The 21962-nt window shown below is 42.9% G+C and overlaps 1 protein-coding gene across 11 annotated transcripts in view; it reads right to left on the reverse strand.

Moving 5' to 3' along the window:
• The window catches only part of ehbp1 (EH domain binding protein 1), a 214095-nt gene that overhangs the window by 113350 nt on the left and 78783 nt on the right, over positions 1-21962 (reverse strand). For all 11 annotated transcript variants that reach the window (XM_037783094.1, XM_037783086.1, XM_037783088.1 and 8 more), the window contains one exon: positions 21508-21763. In XM_037783094.1, coding sequence (XP_037639022.1) covers positions 21508-21763 — 256 coding nt within the window. The remainder of the gene's footprint in view (positions 1-21507; positions 21764-21962) is intronic.

Below are 21962 nucleotides of genomic sequence, written 5' to 3' on the forward strand. Positions count from 1 at the left end.
AAGGGGTCCCTTGACCTCTGACCTCCAGATGTGTGCAGCTGTTGTTGCCTGTTGGGCTGCAGTTTGCCATGTTATGATGTGAGCATATTGTTTTATGCTAAATGCAGTACCTGTGAGGGTTTCTGGACAATATCTGTCATTGTTTTGTGTTGTTATGAGAGTATTAAAGAGTATTAAATACTTGACAAATCTCCCTTTAATGTTCAATTTGAACAGATAAAAAACGTGTGATTAATTTGTGATTCACATTTTAATCGATTGCTATTCCTAGTTAATACGACTGAACACATGTCAGGGACAGTTCATCTACTCTGTTTTGTGCACGTTCTTGTACAATATCAGCTGAGATGTCAACAGTAATATGTCATCTTGACGCTGCTCTCACAGCCAGCTGATTTGTAATCTCACAGCACGAGACGGTCACGGAAGTCAAACCTTTACTTAACCTTTAGAGGTGAAAAGAGAATGAGGAGATGTTTGGTTTTTACACAACCTGATAACGAGTTAACCCAGTTTTAGAAGGCCTGGAGAGAGAAACCACAGCTCACTACAGAGTGACTGCCGGAGAGTCTCAGCTCTGTTAACAGGGCTTGTGGTGGCCGACCAACCCCCTCTGTTGGTGGCTCTCCGCTACTGCTGCAACAACAGGACATGATTGGAGGAACAGGCTTATTTGTCGTTACAAATTTGGGGGGAACGGTATTATTATAAGTTGATGGTGTCTTGATGTGTTTTGCAGAAGCCATGACAACTCGCAGACTGTTATTCAGAGGCACAGGAAAGTAAATACGATTTATTTGGAAATTAAAAAGTTATGGAGATGATTGGCTTGATGTGCTTCAGACCTAAAAGTGTACAACCAAACTGGGCAGAACAATTACAGGCCGCAAACTGTCCTATGACCACGGCAAAGCAGTCCAACGCTGAAGATGCAAAATCTTAGATGACCACAGCCATCCCTTAAATCACCACTCACAGCTATACTGCCATCAGGCCAAAGCTACAGTCCACTGTGGAAAGAAAAACATGAAGTAACTTAATAAGTACAGACACCTTCTGAAGCCAACCTGCTCCCTCTTATATCTATTTATTTAACCTTGATTCAGTCCTGGTACCTGGTGGGATGTGAATATGTTTTAACGTGTTTTAATGTGATCTGTCTGGATGTGTTATGTTGGTTTAATGTCCCCTTTTAATAGCACTTTTTGCACATGTGAACCAACGACACATTTCTGCCTGCAAAAAGCAAACAATAAAATACTTTCTCTTCTTCTAACCAAACTTCAACCTGATTCAAAGATTGTCTAAAAACAAAACTTCACAGACTTGTGACCGTCACCCTTTAGATATGCGGTTGTCCTCGCTGTTGACAGATTTTAAGACACTAAATAATAACTGGTTGTTAACGTCAACAGACATAAACAAAAAGCAGTTGATGTTAGCTGAAGCCTCCGAGCACCTGGATGTCTCCCACTCTTCTATTGTTGTAGTTTAACCTGTGACCGCGAGCCTGGAGCCCCGCTGAGATGCCACAAGGGCCAAATCAGATGAAAGAGACCGGAGGCCATCTCTCTAACAGCAACTCCTAACCTTTGTACCGGTGATTGTGAGTGAGTGTGTGTGTGTGTGTGTGTGTGTGTGTGTGTGTGTGTGTGTGAGAGTCATGCACGGCCCCGACGGCAGTCTCAGTACAGGGAGACGGTAGCAGGAGCCCGAGGGGCGGACACTTGACATTTCCGGCTCATCTTTTAAAAGTGGGCCTTAACCTTTCCCCGCAGCTTCTCCAGACACGTTTTAGGCGGCCTCGACGATGCCGGCGTGCCACTCAAACAAAAAGAGATAAAGAAGTCAGAAAGTCAATAACGATTAGAACGCCGCCGCTCGTACTGTACGTGGAGACGGAGAGGAACGGTTGTCATTTAACATAAATATATCGCTCACCAATCTAACGTCATGTTCACACATTTATCTACCGAGTACCGAAAACTTGTTTCCTCCAGTTGTCCTCTGCTTTAACACCGTGTGTGTGTGTGTGCGTGTGTGTGTGTGTGTGTCAGTAGCAGTGTTAGTGTGTGTGTGAGAGTGGAGTGGTCTTCCTCCAGGCCTTCCCTTTCTGCCTTTTTTTCAAGTGACGGTTGAAAGTAGCCGTCTAATTTGAGCGCTCTAATTACCTGGGATTAGAGACCAGGTGCTATTAAAGCAATTAGACACACAGCACACTCCAGTGCCGAAGAAGACCCTGCAACCCTAGCCGACGGAAAACACACACACAAATACACACCTGCGTAACACAGCCAGTGGGAGGAAAACACACACACACACACATACACACACACACATACACACACACACTAGCCGGTGGGATACACAGACTTTAAGGCTACACAAAGGTGTCTTAGCCAACAGAAAACAAACACAAATTAACATGCACCGTAATTTACACACACTACTAACTCCAATTAATGACACAGTGAGGAGAAGTTGAGGATGCTGTGTTATTTATTTACTCAACTTTGGGAGCTTTAAAACCGTTTATTTAACCGTGTGCAGGGAATGAAATTGGCACCTGCTACCTGCCAAATAACAAGGTAAATGTTAGGTTAGGTTATATTAAGAAATATGATTTGTTTTTCTAAATTAAAAATAGTCAGGGACTAAGGTTACATGATCCATATTTCTACTGACTCAGTGTTTACTAGGAGTGGAAGAAAATATTGCAATACATTGCAAATCGATTCTAAAAAAACCTTGTATTGATTTCTAATTAATAGTTTATATGTAAAGTTTAACTCAGTCAATACTTTATTTGATTTGCAAAGAGATGCGTCCTCTGTGATAAATGCAAATGCAGATCCTGCTATTCTGATGGCATAAACAAGTAAACCTTTTTTTAGGGATGCACCAATACCCGATACCGGTATCGGGTCTGATACTGTGCTCATGTACTCGTACTCGCAAAACGGCTCCGATACAACGGCAGTGATACCACTTTACGGCAGCGTAACCTCTCGTCGCCATCTTTCGGATCATCTTTATCGCAATACACTGAATCGTTACCACGGTATCATGATACATATCGTATCGCCAGACTCTTGCCAATACACGGTCCTAGTGTTTACAATTCTAAAGCGTTCTACACAGATTTCAGAAATGGCAGACAAAAAAAAATTGTGTGGCGAGTAGAAATGTTCAGCGACCTGCCGCAGTGGCACCGGAGGGAAAAAATACATTTTAGACGCTGACGTGCGTCATCTCAAAAATTATTATTTTCTTCCGTCCTGACAAACCAGTTTTTAGAAGCGACAGCGGCGCGTTACTAGCAGTGACCTCTACGTTCATCACACTGATGTCATTTCCTCAGACTGAATCAAGCTTTCATATCCATCAAATATTGAAGAAACAAACAGCGTTTCTCCTCCGACAGGAAGCGGCTGCGTTTCCTTAAGACACAAACAACGGGATGAGTGAAATTTTCATGAGGAGCAGAAATGCACCCTGACTTATCAAACAGTTTGCTGTCTGGCCTAAAGGAAGGTGTGCACATGTATGTTTGTCTTTTATCTGTGTGTGTGAATGTCACTGCATGTGTGTGTGTGTGTGTGTGTGTGTGTGTGTGTGTGCAACACCGACACATCCATGTAGCTCGCTGGGCTCGAGGGCAGGATTAGCGGAGAGCATCGCCTCGGCCCACAAACATTCCATATTAAAAAATGAAAAGGCAACCTTCATTACTATCAGTGGCACATAACCTCCCCTCTTCCTCCTCCTCCTCCTCCTCCTCCTCCTCTGCTACTATTATACACAGCCCTAACAGCCTGGGCGCAGAAATACAAGCCACTGACAAGAGATTCCATTATTCCTGATGCCTCAGTGTCAACAACATACATCCGACGGGGGCAAAGAAAGAAAATGGAAGAAGGGATGTGAGAGAGAAAGAAGGGGAGGGAGGGGGTTAAGCTCACTACAATGCCTGAATGACAAGATAGGAGGAAACCTGGGGATGGAAGCATCCAGGTTCCTGTTGGTGCCGGCGTCAGGAGGTGGTTTTGGTGTGATTTTGGGGACGGTGGGGATGTGATTTTAGATCATGGCTATAAAAAGGGGATGAACCATGATATGGAAAATTAGAAAATTGTCACAGGTCGATCTTGAGTCTTAAAGCAAAAGAACAATTTCTGTAGCAACGCTGGGAATCGTTGCTTTTAGATTTGGGCAATATGCCGATATCTAGTGTACTCTATGAGGGCAGAAGTAATCTGAAATACCTTTTAGAGCAGCTCAACGGAGACTTACTGCGAGTCCAACAGGAAATCCATCTTCACCAACATTATAAACGTGGAGAGGATTGGGTAGCATCGTTTAAGTTAAAAACACTGGCAGAAAATGTGGATTACAATAGTAACTAAATAGACTAGTTTTTACATTCAAAGCTTCTATTGAGGTTTTAGAATTAAGATCTGTCGTTATATTTTATGACGTCATCACCCTAATAAAAAAAAATGAATAAATCCTCGAACAAAATCCTCAATTTGAATAAAGTGATTCGTCGGATTAAATGAGTTAGTCTTTCTTTTTACTAAATAAACTTTCTTTAATGAATATAACTGCGTATATATAAGTGTACGCTCCCTTTGTGTGCGACAAGCGCAGTGAAAATGTCGTTTTTGAAAGGCTGAACGCCAACAAATATTGTTAGAAGCAGAATGTTTTATTAGATAAAAACATGTTGTGAATAAGCCCGGGCGATATGGAGAAAATCAAATATCACAATATTTCTGACCTAATATATTATATATATATATTATAACGATATTGCGATGATATCATACGGTTGACCATTGGGTTTTACAAACTATTTGAACAATGATATTTTTGATGAATAATCATCAGTAATGTGGATATAATGACGAAGTGGGTAAAGGCAAATAATAGAAGAGCAAGAACAGTTCAGAAATATACATTACTTCACTGTAATGCAGCTTTTTAAATCAGGAGAAGACAACACTTATATCATATTATGATATCTAGTTGATATCTGGTCTTATATAGATATAGTATATATATATTGTCCAGCCCTAGTTGTGAATTTTGGAACATCTTTTTTCAATACATTTTTAACTTCTGGACTTCATAACTCTGGAGTTATTGGAAATGTTTGGATCACACGAGTCAGAAACAAATAGTTTAATAATATTAATATTAGTGTAGCCGTATATTCATACCGAGTCTGTCTGTAACCAGTACCAACAACATTATCTTCACGTCACCGGTATATCCTCTGCTCCGCTCAATCGAGCATCAAACTACTCTGTACAGCCCTACAATATAATATATACGTATATATATATATATATTTAACCACAAAGTTAATAAAAAAAATAATGACATTATATTGATTAGATTTCTTGTTCTGCTGTTTTTCACTCCTTCAGTTAGAAAGACATGATATAAACTATATATTTGATATTTTATCGTTCAAATATACCGTTTGTTTTTGTAACATTGCTGTACATTAATGTACATATCATTGTAAAATAGGCCTTTAAATATGAGCTGCTGTATATACTGAATATAACTGACATGTACACATCTGTCATGTATATAAAGCAACCTGTTAATCATTCAATATTTATTCCATCATATTTGCACCGTTGCACTACTAAATTATTGTTTATAGTTTACAGAAACAGCCTGACTTATTGACATGTGTATGTTGTTGTTGTTGTTGTTGTTGTTGTGTTGTTTATATATATATATATATAATTTCCTGTCCTGGTGTTTATCTGTAATTCCTGCTATGTGTCCTCATACCTGGCCACTACTTCTGGGTCACCCCGATGGACAAATGTAAACAGAAGTGTCTCGGCATTATAACCCAGTTAAATGACTAAAGAGTGCGGAGGCCATTAAAACCTTTCAGAGTCATGAAAAAGAGACACAAAGTGAAAAGGCTTTAAGTGGCAGCTTTGTCTCTCCCTCTGGGCCAAAAAAACGCTTCAATGGAAACTTAACTGGCCTCGACCCAATGACATAAACCCACGACTCTGTGGAGAGAAAAGAGCTTCCGTGTCTCTCCGATCTCACTTTCATGGCTTCAAAAGCAATGTCAGAGAGTGTCAGATTTGAGGAGGTGTTGAATCTCATACTCTTTAAAACTTGTAATCCGCTCAAGGAGCCTACGGCAAAAAAAAAAAAAGTCTATAGACACACGCACGCACGCATGCACGCACGCACGCACGCACACACACACACACACACACACACACACACACACACACTTCAGATGACAACAGGGTCTACAGTAGTGTGCATGCACACTCTTAATGTACTGATACTGAACAGCAAACACACAGTAAGCTGTTATCCAACATGCACACACACACACACACACACACATAAAAACATTAATACCTGTTTAAGAGGATAACGGTTCGTGCACTTAAGTAGCCTGTCCATCCTGCTGCTGGAAGCTCTCATTTGATTGGCTGAGCTCCAACTACCAACACGCTCAATTACTTAATTGCACCTTCAATCAAAACAAGCAATTTGTTTAATCTGGGCTTCTTTTTCTACGTCCGACGTCTCCACATTAGAAGAAGAGGAACGATCACCTCGCCTCATTTTACCCATGAAATTATGCTTCGGATTTCAAACGTTGCCTGCATGAGAGCGGAGCGGGGGGGGGCAAGGTCCAATCAAAAGTTCAATTATGTAAATGGAGATGTGGAGTGGATGGAACAATAGGGGAAAGGGTGGGGGGGACGACGACAAAAGGCAGGAACAGGAGAGGAGAGCAAATGTAGCGTGAAAAATAATACACATTAACATACAAAGGATATATCGCATTACTGTTGTAATCACAGCGAGGGGGGGGGGGCTCCATCCAAAGAGAGCCGTGAGAGAAAGTGTGTGTGTGTGTGTGTGACTGTGCATGTAGACGCTGTTTAGTTAAGTCAGGTATCGTTTTAAATATGTGTGAACTCGGGATGTCACGAGAACCGATACCGAGGTACCAAGTCGATGCCAAAAGTCTAAAAAGGAGACGGTACTCTTTCTATTCTACAGTACCGAAGGTTTCGTACGATGCCGGTAATCAGGTTCCGACATTAACAAGCACCAAATGAGGGTGGAACGACACATCCCTAATAGAGAGAGTGTGTGTGTGTGTGTGTGTGTGTACAGCCTCTGCTGTTTTCTTACAGTCTTTGAGCTACAGTATACCTGAGGAACAAAGTCTCATCGTTTTCCTTTTTTTTTTTCGAGAATCGTGGAGTTTCACTGGTATTGGTATGGACTACTAGATTTCTGTTATCGTGACATCTTTAGTGTGAACAGGTGGAGAGAGAACGATGACCTTCTACCTGAGAGCTCGCAGGGAGGTCGAACATATGATCGACTTCTTTTGAGCAATCTGGGACAGTTTGTTCCACAATTTATTAAAACATCTTTATATGGCTTTGTGTAATATCACAAAATATGCAAATACATTCATGATGATGATGGCGATGGGGGGGGGGTTGGTAGTGATTCGCTCAGAAGCAGATATGCTTCCCATCTAGCAGTGAACCTACAGGCCAAGACAGAGGGCCTTTCGGCAGTTGGCTACTGAGATGTAAAATGCAAAAATCAGGAAAAAGCGGTTTCCTTTTCCAGGACGGTTTTCTGCTTCCAAGGCCTATTCTGCTCCAAAGGCATAACCATGCAAAGCAGGAGAGGACAGACAAGGCTTTGAAATTGAAATAAAAAACCAGTGAAATAACACAGTTTGGAGGAGGCAGCAGACAAAGGAGCGACTGTGCCAGCTCGCAGTGTGCCCACCCGCCCGCCCCGCTCGCTCGCACGCCTAACGTGTAACACGGGGGCATAATGCGGTGTAAGCGCTGGCTTTAGCTTGTCATGGAAGCAGCGGTAGCATTACCCACACTCACGCCTCTGCAAATTAGCTTTGGCTGGGGGGGGAACAGAGATGCAGGGTGGGGAGGTTTGGGATTGTGTGTAACTGTGTGTGCGGTCGATGGGATGGAAGCTCGGATCCAGTTCGGGACAAAACGAGACAACTGATGGTACCGACGGCGAGGCCACCTCCTACGGGGTACACAGATCCAGCAGAGGAGATTACAAACTCCTTCTGGGCCAATCCTCCTCATCCACTGCTCACAACATGACGTCTCAACCAGCTTTCTCAAAAACTCATTGTCAACAGTTCAGACTAAGAGTTCAAAGTCTGTTCTGTCCACTTCAACTCTTCCTGTACCGTCTCTCTTTAAGGCAACGCCATCAGTCAGAGTCTTTGCTGAGCATCACACTCTACTGAGCTTCAACTCATCATATGCAGAACTAACTATGGAGTTTTGATGTGTTTACTTGGCAGGTAACCTGTCAGGTCAACTGTTGTGGTACTCTTCGGTGTCCAAATACTTCAGATGAGAGTCAATCTGACTTGAGAGATCGCAGTAAAGACATGTCTGTTGAGGTGGACAGCGTCACTATTACACCAGAGAGCACTGACAAAGATTATCAGAGGTTTTAAACTTTCAAATATACAGTAAATATGATTGTTGGCCTTAGAAATCCATAATCTGTCAGACTGTTGTTGTTTAAAGGAGCAGCTACACTATAAAGTAAAGTAGATGTATGTAAGCAGAGCTCCAGACTAACTTTTTACGTTGGTTGCACACTGGTGCGTCTAACTTGGTACTTTCATTTCCGCCAAAGATGCTGGGTCAGGATTAGGTATATTAACGGAGACAGGGGAGACGGGTGGTGGAGCGGTTACCTCCGCTGGTCTGGTCTGGGCCATTGAGGGTGGAACGGGCATCGTAGCATTTTTCTTTACAAAAAAACAATCAACAGTTCTCTTCATTTTTAATTACTGCTACGTTTTAAAGATGCCTTGTAGTGCATGTGAGCGTGCCACACTGGCTAGCTCACGGCCACCGCTCTGCACTGCTCTCATACGGCGGTAACAGACGGTAATGACATCCCAACCGACAGAGTGGTCGTCGGTTAAACACTGTTAGCTCTGTCAGCACCTTGCTGTTGTTGGCACCGTTAGCGCTGTTAGCACCGTTCTCAGCCGTCGCCATGTTGAGAACCGTGTGGAAGCAATAGATACGCACCTTTAAGTATATCCTAAAACGCAGAATATAAAGAATCCAAAGGCCACCCGTGTCTTCCCTCTTCCTCCACCACCTCTTCATCTTCCTCAGATAAATAAATAAGCTTTGAGAGGAGGAGGAAGAGAAGGAGGAAGAGAAAGAGGGGGTGGCTCTTGTAAATCTATAACGTATTAATCTCCTTTAACTGCCATCTTCAACAAACAAATTAGTGGTGCAACGGATTCAGAGATCAGCCGTGATGATAACACCGCCATTTATCAATTAATCTCAGCCTGGGCAGGGAAAACTCATTAAGGAGGCCACTTCAGGAATTATGTTCCGCAGGTAAAGAGGCTGACTGAGTGTGTGTGTGCGTGCGTGTGTGCGTGTGTGTGTGTGTGTGTGTGTGCAGGGGGGTCTTGACACAGCAGTTGTGTAACCCCCCCCACTACAGACTGCCATTGTCCAGCGCAGCGTGGGCTCCAAAGTGATGAGAGGGGTGATAGCACAGCCAATTAAAATGAACATAATTACAAAGTCACCCCTTTGACTCCTGATCAGAATACACATGCATCAACACACACACACACACACACACACACACTGAAGGAGGAAGGGTGTGGTGGAGGAAGATGCTACACACAGGCAGAGAAAGAGAGGGAGGAGGATGACAAGAGCATCCAGAGAGAGAGAGGGAGGAGGTATCGATAAAGACAGTAAACAGACAAAGAGAAGGATGTGAAGAACTGGGAGGCAGGAGTTTATGGTACATCACTGATACTTTACAGTTAGATCGAACATTTAGCAGGAAATGGTACCTGAATGGAGCATTTTTTGATGAAGACATGTGGGATATTATTCAGGTTTTATACAGCTCATTGAGAATATGCGTCTCAATCTGGGTTTTTACAGCAGTTAGTGAAACAGTCTGACAGTCTGCAGAGATGCTGCCCAAAAGAAAGGAGAAAAACACCTACCGTCAAACATTATGAAAGACTTGGATATCAACAGGTTGTTTTGGAACGCCGACCTTTTCAAGAAGGTGGTTGAAGGAAAGAAAGAGGGAGACTGTCCGCCACCGCTGGAAAACTTATTTTGACGGCTGCATGTAAACGGAAATATTAGTGGAATATTCACCATCATGTAAACAGCTTAGTAGGAATATTGTCTTTTACCATATAAGGGCAATAAACTAAATATTGTGTGCATGTAAACGTAGTCGTTGTCATCAACATATCTGATGGGTTGATGGGTCTCATGCACTAACAAATCCTTATTTGCAAATCATCTAATACTCCATTTCTACAGCATTTGCCTCGAGGTGTTTCTTTCTTTTGACATGTTGATAAAAAGCTAACGTTAGCTTTATTTTCTGGTATTTTGTCAGGTACTAAACTGATGGACAAATGAACATTTTGACCTACAGATGGTGCAAGATGAAAGTTAGGGGACCACCAAAGACCAGACCAAAGACCGGACCAAAGACCAGACCAGTCATTCACTGTGGATTGTGCGGAGTTACATTTACCTCGGAAATGGGAATGACGGATGGTTAATGTTAGGCATTGACCTCAAGGTTATGATAGGTCGTTGGGCAGCAAGTCTAACAAGAGTTTTTGCATATCTCAGATCAGATTTCACAACTTGCAGATTACCTTCCTCACACAACCTCTTGGATTTTGAGGTCGGGGTTGGTGAGGTTCGTCCGTCTTTCGGAACCAGAGATCTGACATCAGGGGACTGACTCTCTGACTGGGAACTCGGAAATTCTGACTTCCCCGTTCAAATTGAACGTAGCATTGGCGTTACACCAAAAGAATGGACAGACATCACCGTTCCTACAACCGTTCTGCAGCTTAGCAAAAACATTAAACACCAAAAAATAATTTGGGCCAAACTGAGTTGTGTGTTTTGTTGGATCTCTCTTTGATGTTGAGGTGAAGAGAAACGAGTGTTACAGCAGAACAGCTGGGAGCTACTAACTACTAACTGTATGTTCTGATTACGACCAAAGACACGACTGCACGATGAAATCTTGTCGAGCTCCAACGAGAGAGTGCTGGATTAACAGCCGAGGGAACGATCCCACTCGGTGATCTACGAGAGAAGCACTGAAAACGCCACTTAGTATTTCCTATAGCACATAAGAGCACACACCTGCATACCATAACAGTCCAAAAGAGGGGGTGCTGGAGGGCTTTATAAAGAGGCAATTAAAGCCTTATCATTTCTACACTCGCTCTCCTGTCCTCAAACACACACACACACTTAAAACGCACGCACACAATTTGAAAGACAAATCACTCAGACTAATTCAGAAGGTACTTCTAAGGTCCTTTTTAAATTGCGGAGAACGGTTGGTTTAATTCAATTAAAATGTAGCGGGGGGCCACTTAAGGATGACGGGAGGAAGGTATGGCATGACTAAGTGAGCGCGGGTTTTCAAGAATGTGCGGGAGGTCTCAGACCTTCTCGGGAGTCCAAGGAGTTTTCAAGTGCACAGACTTCTATCTCCTCACCCGAAGCCCCCTTAAACCTCACCCCCTAAACCTGGGATCCTTCTGGGTTTAAGCCCACACACACCTGGAGGACCGGGGCAGATTAAGACCAGATTAAGATAAAGTTACCCCTTCTTCGGCCGCTATGTCATTCAAACCCCTCTACGGCCGCTGGATAGAAGGACACACAAGACAAAAAGGTCTGGTTCATTCATATATATACACACACACACACACAGGCACGCACACACAAAGGACTTTGTGGTCATCCTCATAAGCCCTATTAGTCTGCTATAGAGCCTCTCATAGCAGACATCAATCACGGAGGGATTAGTCAATTCCCTCTCTAAATGAGTGGCGAGGGAAACCTCCCTTCAACTCTAAAGCAGGTCTCTCTCTCTCTTTCAGAGATTACACAGCGATTTGTTTTCATTTTGTTCCATCTTCATCGTTTTCTGTTTGACTTGCTTTTCATTTCTCTCTCCCGTGCTCTGCGTCTCTCCCTCGTTCTCTCCTGCTCGCAGCTTGTGAGGTAATCCTTGGCAGATAAAACTAAGGAGGACTTACCAAAGGCAGATTACAAGCGGCGCTTTGCGGAAGGCCCTTTTACACCAGTCGGCGCGGGTATTGAGGAGAGTGAGCCTCTTCGCAGTGCTTAACTTGTGAACTCGACATGCACCCAACAGAGGAAGAGGTGGAAAAATGATAGCCGCATTACAGTAACTGGATCAAAATATATCCCTCACAACACACACCAGATCACACATTAGTACACACAACAACAACACATGCGCCTTCTTTCATGGCAACCGGGTATCAAATTGAATTGTGAGTAGTCCCTGAATACAACATTAGATGTTTACTTATTCTGTTGAAATGAAACATATCACCGTCTGCCATGTGAGACTTCAGGATCAACATCGTGCATCGAGTCAGAATTCATATATGAGTTTGGTGAGGAGATCAGCTCCTCCTTTCAAACACCGCTCTGATGTTTGTTTTGATCTTCCCTGGATCCCAGAGTTGGTGGATTCAAAGATTTAGTTATCATTTGGCCGTGTTCATATCCACAAAACAGACACCTAAAACTGACCCTTAAGCCTCGTCCACACCAGGAACATCAGCAGCGCGTGGCGGCTGAGTCTCTTCTAGAGATTCGAGGTCTTGCCTATTTCTGACGCGAGCCGCGCGGTTCACAGCGACAACAGACAGTGGAGGTGATCTATTGACTGTATATTAACATCATACCAGCAACATTACTACAGTTTAAATGTCTATCTGTAGAATATGTTACATAAGGCTTTTATTCTGAAATATGTGCCGGACAGTGTTGTAGAACATGCAGTGACTTGGAGAGCTCCCGAATGAATAAAGTACAGGGTTTTAATTGTGGATTATTACTATTATTTACAAATTACCACACGTTTCTTAACCTTTCTCTGTGTACAATAAATAGAAATGACATTTATAATGAAATGAAATAGCCATTATTAAAGGCAAACTCTATGTAGAAAGAAAGGGCTGACAGCAGCAGCAGAAACGCAGCAGATACGCATCAGAAACGCAGCCGCCACGCATACGCCACACCACGCAGACTTCTGCAGAAGACCGATGTTTGCTTGACATCTGGGCCAAAGAGAACACAAAGAATATGCTAAATAAAGTCCACTAAATAGTTATGTTTATAAAGTAATACAAAATAAACTGAGAGTCGATCAGCGCCAAGTCAAAGTGAAAACACTTCGACAGCAATATATCAAAGTCTGTGATTCCCTGCATAGAAGTGGCAGCTCTCAAGACAATAAAAATAAATCTGCTCCTTTGTACACGCCCCTCAGCAAATTATTATTTTTATTTAGCTCCCTAAATAAATCAATAAAACCAGTAAACAAACCAAAAGTATCACCCAACTTGACCCAGAACGTTACCTTATCTAAACATCTCTTGTTCGGTCATCAGTAATGTCTCCTACCTCTCTACCTAACGTGATGACAGCGATGCCCTGCAGCCTGAAACCACAACAGGAAGCCCAATGATCGGACCTAAACTGCACGTGAGAAGAAACTGGGTCTCCTCTCTCCCACAAGATCCAATGACAGACCACTCAGAGTTGGGGAGGGGTCCACATGGGGAAAGGTACTGACTTAGCCTGACTCCTCTCAAGGATTATTCTCCTAATATTACACAGCTTAGAGAAAGGCCAGCGTGGCCTGGCTTGGTTTCAGAAACGGACCGCTATGACTCGTTTCCCTCCTGATAATGATTCCAGGTTCTGAAATGTAAGAGACACACAGCCCTCCTATGATCCTTTACTTTAACCCAACAATAAACGTTAGCTACACAAATCACACCGGATCATTTTAAACCTCAATCAAGCAAGATGTTTTCACAGCTCCACTGGACTATGAAGAAAAAGCAATAGATTTATGACAATACCCCCCCCTTAATACCGGCCCTATTATGAGTACCAAAAATGTACGAGTCCAGGGCTGTCAATGTTAATGAGACGTAAATGCAAATTAATTTTAACGCCATTCATTTTATTTAACGCAACTTGCCATTTTCAGGATGTAGCGGCTCAGTTTTAAAGCTAGAGTGAAGATCCTGGTATCATAGTAAACTATAGAACCTGATGAATCCATCGGTACCAACCAGGTCAGACTAGCTGGTCATGAAGGAGTTAAATAACGCTCTAAAGTTACGCTATATTTTGGAGAGGAAAAACTGTCATGTCCATGTTCAAAGAGGTCCCTTGACCTCTGACCTCCAGATGTGTGAATGTAAATGGGTTCTATGGGTACCCACGAGTCTCCCCTTTACAGACATGCCCACTTTATGATCATCACATGCAGTTTGGGGCAAGTCATAGTCAAGTCAGCACACTGACACACTGACAGCTGTTGTTGCCTGTTGGGCTGCAGTTTGCCATGTTATGATTGGAGCATATTGTTTTATGCTAAATGCAGTACCTGTGAGGGTTTCTGGATCAATATCTGTCATTGATTTGTGTTGTTAATTGATTTACAATAATAAATATATACATACATTTACATAAAGAAGCATATTTGTCCACTCCCATGTTGATAAGAGTATTAAATACTGGACTAATCTCCCTTTAAGGTTCATTTAGAACTGATACAAAATGTGTGATTAATTTGCGATTAATCACGATTCAATATTTTAATCGATTGACAGCCCTTGTTTTAATTTTTTATCGAGAAAAATGAATCTTAATCAAGCAGGATGTTCAGTGTTTTCACAACTCCACTGGACTATAAACAATAAGCAAAGAAAATCAAGTCAATTTAGTAACTTGTATTTGATTTATGACAATGTCCCCCTTAACACTGGCCCTATTATATATTTGGATTTACTTATAAGTCGCCCTAATTGATAACTATGCATTATGAGAACCAAAAAGTGTCTAAATGTTTTAGGAAGTTACATATAAACCGTGTTTAACTACTGGCTGTAAAACTAACTTTCTTTATGTCCTCCATCTGAGACTCTTTGTTAAAGGGATGTGAAAGTTATCAGAGAAGATGGAATAACTTTAGAGCAGATATATAATGATAACGAGACGAGAGACCTTGAAACCGGGCAAAGATCAGAAAAGCAGAGATGACTGTCCTTGTCTCCTGGGCTCCCCCTCCGTCCTCTAAAAACATCCCTCACAGTCATCACGTCAACCTCCGGAACACTTCACTGTGTGCGGATGCGGTCCTCTCCTGCCGCCAACCCCAGTAAAAGCTAATTAAGAAATATCGCAGCCTTCTGCGAACTCAATTAAATAATGTTAATTTATTCTAATTTCAATTTGGAGGTAGTCTGAACTGAAGGAGGGGGCTGTGAAAACAAAGTCTGGGAGAGAGGAAGGAGAGCTCTGGCCTCTGCCTCCCCCCTCGGCACCGGAGCTCTCACAACCTGCACAACTCTATTTAATTTGAACCCTTTGATTAACATAAGTAATCACACAAGCCCTTCAACTGAAGGGGAGAAAGACAACATACCTCTAGTGTTGGTTCACTTTCTCACCTCTGGAAAGAACAAGTGTGTGAACAGGAAATAGAGGGAGAAGGAGTAAAGACATTTGATCTATGTGATATCAACAAAGGATAGGGTACAGTAATAGAAGAGGAAAGCCTACTTAATGAAGTCTTAATCAACATTTCCAGGATCTACGTGTATTGTTAGACGAGTGCCTTCAACTTCAACTCTTCCTTTGAGTAAATATTAAGATAATATAGAACTTTTTATGTTCAAACTTTTGCCCTCAGACATACGCTTACTTCCAACTTTTCTTTATATGAAAATAAGGCAAATAATTCATGAAGCGGAAACTTGATAAAAAAGATCCAAAGATGAGAGCATGTAAGTGTAGAGCGGTCTAAATATGGAATAGAGATGGAGATGAAACAAAAAGGAGGAGCAGGGGATCACCGAATTACTGGGAGGGGGTGAAGTCAGCCCCAGGGAAAAGAGATGGACTGAATCAGACCAGACAGAGCTCACAACCCGCCCAACAGGAACTCCCTCTGTTCATTTACATTAATCCCACAGACGTTTCCATCCTGCCAGCTCCTTCACAGATGCTAAACTTCAACTTGACGCCTTTGAGGATCTATATATCTCGCAGACAGGACAACGCACAGATACACCGGCAGGAGAGACATGAAGCGGCTAATGAGAGACTGCAGAGACACTTTCACCAACTTTAAGACGGATCTGAGACACTAACAAAAACAACTAAAAGTACTGTGAGAGGTCCCGGGTTCATATCCCGGACGAGCCCCCAATACTGTATTTATATTCACTTCTGAGTCAAGGTAAAGACACGCATTACCTTCTAGAGAGACCCAGAGGATGGCACGTAACCTTCCCTTCCTTTGGCTGCTTACTCATCAACAGTGAAATGCTGCAGTCGTACTGAAGAACCCTGAGTCCAGTATTTTGAGTGTGTAAAAAGAGTCTGACAACATCGGCAAAGCGTTTCAGATATTGAGGGAAAATGTTGTTAATAGTTTAGGCTTCTGTTAACTGTAGCCAAAGGCTTACTGCTGCTGCTGAATCATGGTACGTGTCCACAGGGGCGTTTTGCTTATCGTGAGGGATCGCCTCGCTTCCCAGCATTGGACGCTTGATGTGCTGCCACTACACACGAGGCACTCAAACTGGAACCAACATGGCGGCTCGTTTGGAAACTTTCTTCTCTTATTTCACGAAAAATAGTTCATCGAAATGTGTTTATTGTGAAATGTCTTTACTTTGGATTGAGTTCCTCTGGAGTTTTCAGAGGCGGCGATTCTTGTCAGGAACTCAACTTCATGCAAAATAGGAACGGGCAACATGACGGCCCGTTGCTGGCTGCTTACATAGTCAATGAATGGGAAGCATGGAAAGGACGGAGCCTGTGGACACGTACCATCGCAGCAGTTCACAGCTACGGTTAGCACATTTTCTCCATATCTCTCTATTAGTTAGTCTTCTGCGTGAGCTCACCGGTTAGCAGAAGGCTAAACTATTACTATAGCAACATTTTCTCTCCATCTCTGAAAGGCTTTGCTGATACTGTAGCTATAGCTAGAGCTTCGAATCCCAGTATGTCGTCTGAAAGGGCTTTACAGGTCCACAAGTTTGCAAAGAAAACAGGACGGATAATCTCATAGAATTGCCGCTATATACGGGCATCGGGATAACAACCACGATCGGGACGGCACGTCTGAAATGAATGACTAATACTCGTACAGGTCACTGTATGAAGCGCATGCATATGCCCTGGAAGCCAACGTGGGAGAACCAAATAGAAGAAACAGGTACACACGTGTCTCAGGCAGAGATTGCATTACTTGTATGTGAAGTCTGCTTGGCAGCACAGAGAGGAAAACACATTGAAACCACCGTAGATGCTGCAGATTACACATCTACATTTACATCTCTAGACGCTGCGTGCTAAATGTAGATTTGCTAAGCATCGGTCTCACACCCCAACAACTGCTAACCCACATGTTTCAATAGATGCATTTCACTTGTTCAGTATGAACGTGTGTTCCGCCGAGCTTTGAGCTCTCGTAAGAGCTTAATGTAAATCCATATATACCATATGTGTAATAATACCTGTGTATAGAGTAAGTGGGTGCACACCATATGTCCTGTAGATGTCCCGATTCGTCACAGGCTGGCAGACAAGTGGGTGGTTTTAATGCAATGACAAGGAGGATGAAACTACGTCTACAAGACAAAGTTTAATGCTAAATCTCCTCCGAGGGAATTCATACATGACAAGGACAAGAGACTTTAAGCTAAGCCAAAATATGAAACTATATAATACATAGGTATTAGAGTGGCTCACATCATAATATCTCCATGATCCATATTCCCTTTCCCACAGCTGTACCTCGCTCTTATCTTCAGAGAAAACATCTTTCCTGCTTTAGATATCTTTTTCTTCTCCTATCTTTCCATGATCACAGGAGTATTATGAAAGGCCCTTACACTGTTTGTTGGGTGCTACGACGCTGATCGAGCAGTTATGTTACCTTTGCACTGAATAAATGTGCAGAATGTAAATGGGGATTCAACACATGCTAATCTCCTCTTTGGTGAGCAAAGACAAGATTTCGTTTTAACAAAACACGTACGAGACATTTCACATCCTTCAGGGCAGGTTGTAAATGTATAACTGAGTATAGGGGGGCTTTCAATATATCAATTTCTATTCACATTGGGAGATTAGACCTCGTTGTCTGCCTGTGTGTGTGTTTATCTCGGTCCTACATACCAAATTGCCCACATGAATAGTTGGTAGTAATAAATATAAATGGAGAATACCTTGAAAGCTGTAATATGAGTGAGGTTAGCTGTGTTTTGGGGGAAGGTTATAACTGGCTGAACTGAGCCTTTAGGCGTGCTATAAGAACAGATACATACATACATGCACACGCATCTATACTCTGCACACGTCCGTAGCGTGATGATGTGTTGGGTTTTTCGTCGTGGCCTCTCATAGTGGGAATGTCTCCTCTTAATCCTCTCTGACTTCATACATTCAAAGGTCATCTCACAGCCTACACATGGCTGAGGCGTGTGTGTGTGTGTGTGTGTGTGTGTGTGTGTGTGTGTGTGTCATAGTGGTTGGTGTGAATAAGAAAGAGAAACCTATTCACACACTCTGTATATGTCAACAGACCCTGTAGGCCTGTAGATTTGTTTACTGTGAACATCCTATCTCTCCTTCTCCTATTCCCTGGCCATCTTCCTCCTCTTCTCCCCCCCACTGTTCTCCTTCCCTCTACCCTTCACTATCTCCCACCTATTCTCCTTCGCTGCACCCCCCTCCTCTTCAATCCTCACCCACAATTCATTCCCTCCCCCCCCGAGCTCCAGAGGCAGGGGCATCTCTCGGCGAAGTGTGGCCCACCACAGGCCACTGGCTTTGGGTAATTAAAGTGGTTTAGGCCCCCTCACCCACGGTCACAGGCAACTGCAGCTGGGTGATAAAGGCACTGTGCCATAATTACATGGACGGCCAGCGTCACCGCCCAGCTACACTAAAACAGTCAGCTAGCCAGCTGCATGGGGAGGAGGGACCTGTGTGTGTGTGTGTGTGTACAAGTAACTGTATAGAGTGTGTTTGCATGTGTGTGTGTGTGTGCACACACAGGGGGTCAACACCCCCTTGTGATCGCTCTGCTGTAGTTAAGCCTCCTGTGTTTAAGCCCCACATAGGCTCATTGAGCTCCTACACACACACACACACTCATTTTTAACCCCCCAGCCAATCATTCCCCACCAGTGGTCTGACTCCTGCCGTGAGTGTGTGTGACCATCAGCCATTTAATTAGACCCAGCCATGATTCACCTAATTTAAATAAATAAATAAACATACCAAAACACCCCAATAAACAAATACCTACATTCAGATGAGGAGCCGGGAGTTTGATGAGCAGAGAGAATGGGGCAGGAGATGGGATTGTGCAGGCGGAAAAAAAGCTAATGTAAGGACCACTGGAGGTGGACACACACACATGCACACGCACACACACACACACAAACACACACACACACACGCACGCACACACACAGACAAACACACGCACACACGCACGAAATGCTTCAAGTCACTCACTAATAATAACACGTGCTACAAAGAAGGAGTCAGAACAGAGAATAGGAAGTAGAGCTGTGGGATTCTGGGATTTTAGGGTTCAGTTTATGTTAAATATCTGTGTTACTATCTGAATAAAATGTTTATATTTATAATGAACTAACTGAAACTTTGGTCATGTGACAAACATTCCTGAAGGGCGATCTCAGAATCCATTATTATGTATTATTATTAGGCTATCAGTCTGACGACGGAGAAGACTCTGGACTGGAATTGGAGTTGAGAGACGTCGTGTACGACCGGATTGTTTCACCAGTTAATCTCATTTTAAACCAATAAAAAGCTAAATCATCATCAGACAATAGCTGGTAGGTTCCCAGATTACATTTGGGCCGATGCGTTCCTCCTCTTTTGAACTCTACACGGACGTCCACCTGCATTCAACCAAAGCCTGCTCTAACGTGATTGGTCAATACTACTAAGACTACAAACAGAAACCAGAACGCTTCAAACACCAACATCTTGTCCTGTTGCCTCCAGATTCTACATGTGAATACAGAATCTGTTTATAGAGATTACGTGAGATACCTGAGGGGTTAATGAAATCAAACTCAAAACGTTCTTTGGATGTCTATTTGATATAGATATATAGTGAGAATTCACTATGAACCAGTGTTTAAATTACACTGTGGATTTCTAGGCATCTCTTCTATCTAAATACTGCTAAGAGGCAACACGTTACATTCACATCAACATATTCACATCATGTTCATTGCACACATTTTATGTTTACTGCCAAAAAGGACTCTTCTGTTTAGGGCTGGATCGCTCACTGTTTCTGATATCAATCATAATTAAGTTACAAGTTATTGTACAGCTGCCTGTGTTTGCCTTGTGTTTTAAAGGGAGGTTGGTTTCAATACTTGCTCAGGGAAAACAAGTAGACATTTTAAATCCTCCAAATGCACTATACTGTACACTGACTGTGCAATATCAGTACTACTCAGGTGCAACTTCAATTCATACTGTGCAATACTTTCAGGGAAGTTTCATTCCAATCACTGAGTAATATCAATATTCCACTTGTGCAATCGTGTTAATAGTCTGTTTATTGTCAATACTGTTTATATTGTTCCTATTTTTATATTCCCTTCTATTTAAATTGTTCCTATTTAATACGTCTGTCTACTTTTGTTTTGCTGTTTTTTTTTTACAGTGTTGTATCTTGCTTTTTACTGATGCTTCTTGTTTCTGCATTCTCCCTTTTGCTGCTGTACACTGCAAATGTCCCCACTGTGGGACTAATAAAGGAATATCTAATCTGATCTGATCTTATCTTCCCAACTCACTACGGATCAACCATCAGACTGCAACCAACGTGTTCTCATACCACGGTTCTTATGCTATGTTACTAAAAGTTATTCCTCATTTTCTGTGCGTTCCCCGACGAATGTTCAGCAACACGTGTTCATTTCCGCTTGTTACATACATACAGTCCTTTCAAAATAAACTTCCGTCGTCACAGGAAACTACTTAGTTAGGTTTAGGAGAGATGGTGGTTTGGCGTTGAAATAACTACGGGAGTGGCGTTACTTAAGTACAGAAGTTACATGACTAATAAATCAATGTTCAGTCAATGTTTTTAGACCCACCCATCCACCCCAACCTCCTCACTACATGGAGTAGCTCCGACCGGTGTGTGAGAACAGCCTCTTACAACACACAGCTGAGACGGCTACACTGTTTGTTGTTTTGTTGTCTCACGTGTCTGCGTAGTAATCATTAGGTTCAAGCGAGGCCTGTTTACCTTGGGGGAGGAGGAGGAGGCCAGCTCTCTCCCCATCACCGCTGCGACCGGGCTGGGCCCGACCGGCTGGGCTCTCTCCCTGTCTGGGCCACTGGCGCCGGGTCTGGGAGCCGGCGGACTGGGACCGAGGCCAGGGCTGGAACTCGGGGGCGGGGGAGCCCTCCTCTTCTGGCCGCCGCCCACGTCCAGGGAGGGGCCGCCGGCGGAGGGGGGCTGCACGGGGCTCGATGTCCTTGGCTCGTAGAACGGGTTGGATCTGAGGAAGGAGGGGAAGCAGACGAGAGAAAGATAAAAAACACAGACTGCCATGTTTCTTTAAATTGAAGTTATAGAGACGTGCACAGATAGATAAAGAATTGTTAAATTATTAAGATTTATATATGACCTTTTCCCTCAAAGACCAACAGTGTTTGTTAACATATCATGTGGATTTATACAAAACTAAATACATCAGA

The sequence above is a fragment of the Sebastes umbrosus genome, chromosome 10 (assembly GCF_015220745.1).
Source record: "Sebastes umbrosus isolate fSebUmb1 chromosome 10, fSebUmb1.pri, whole genome shotgun sequence".
In the NCBI taxonomy this organism is placed as follows: Eukaryota; Metazoa; Chordata; class Actinopteri; order Perciformes; family Sebastidae; genus Sebastes; species Sebastes umbrosus.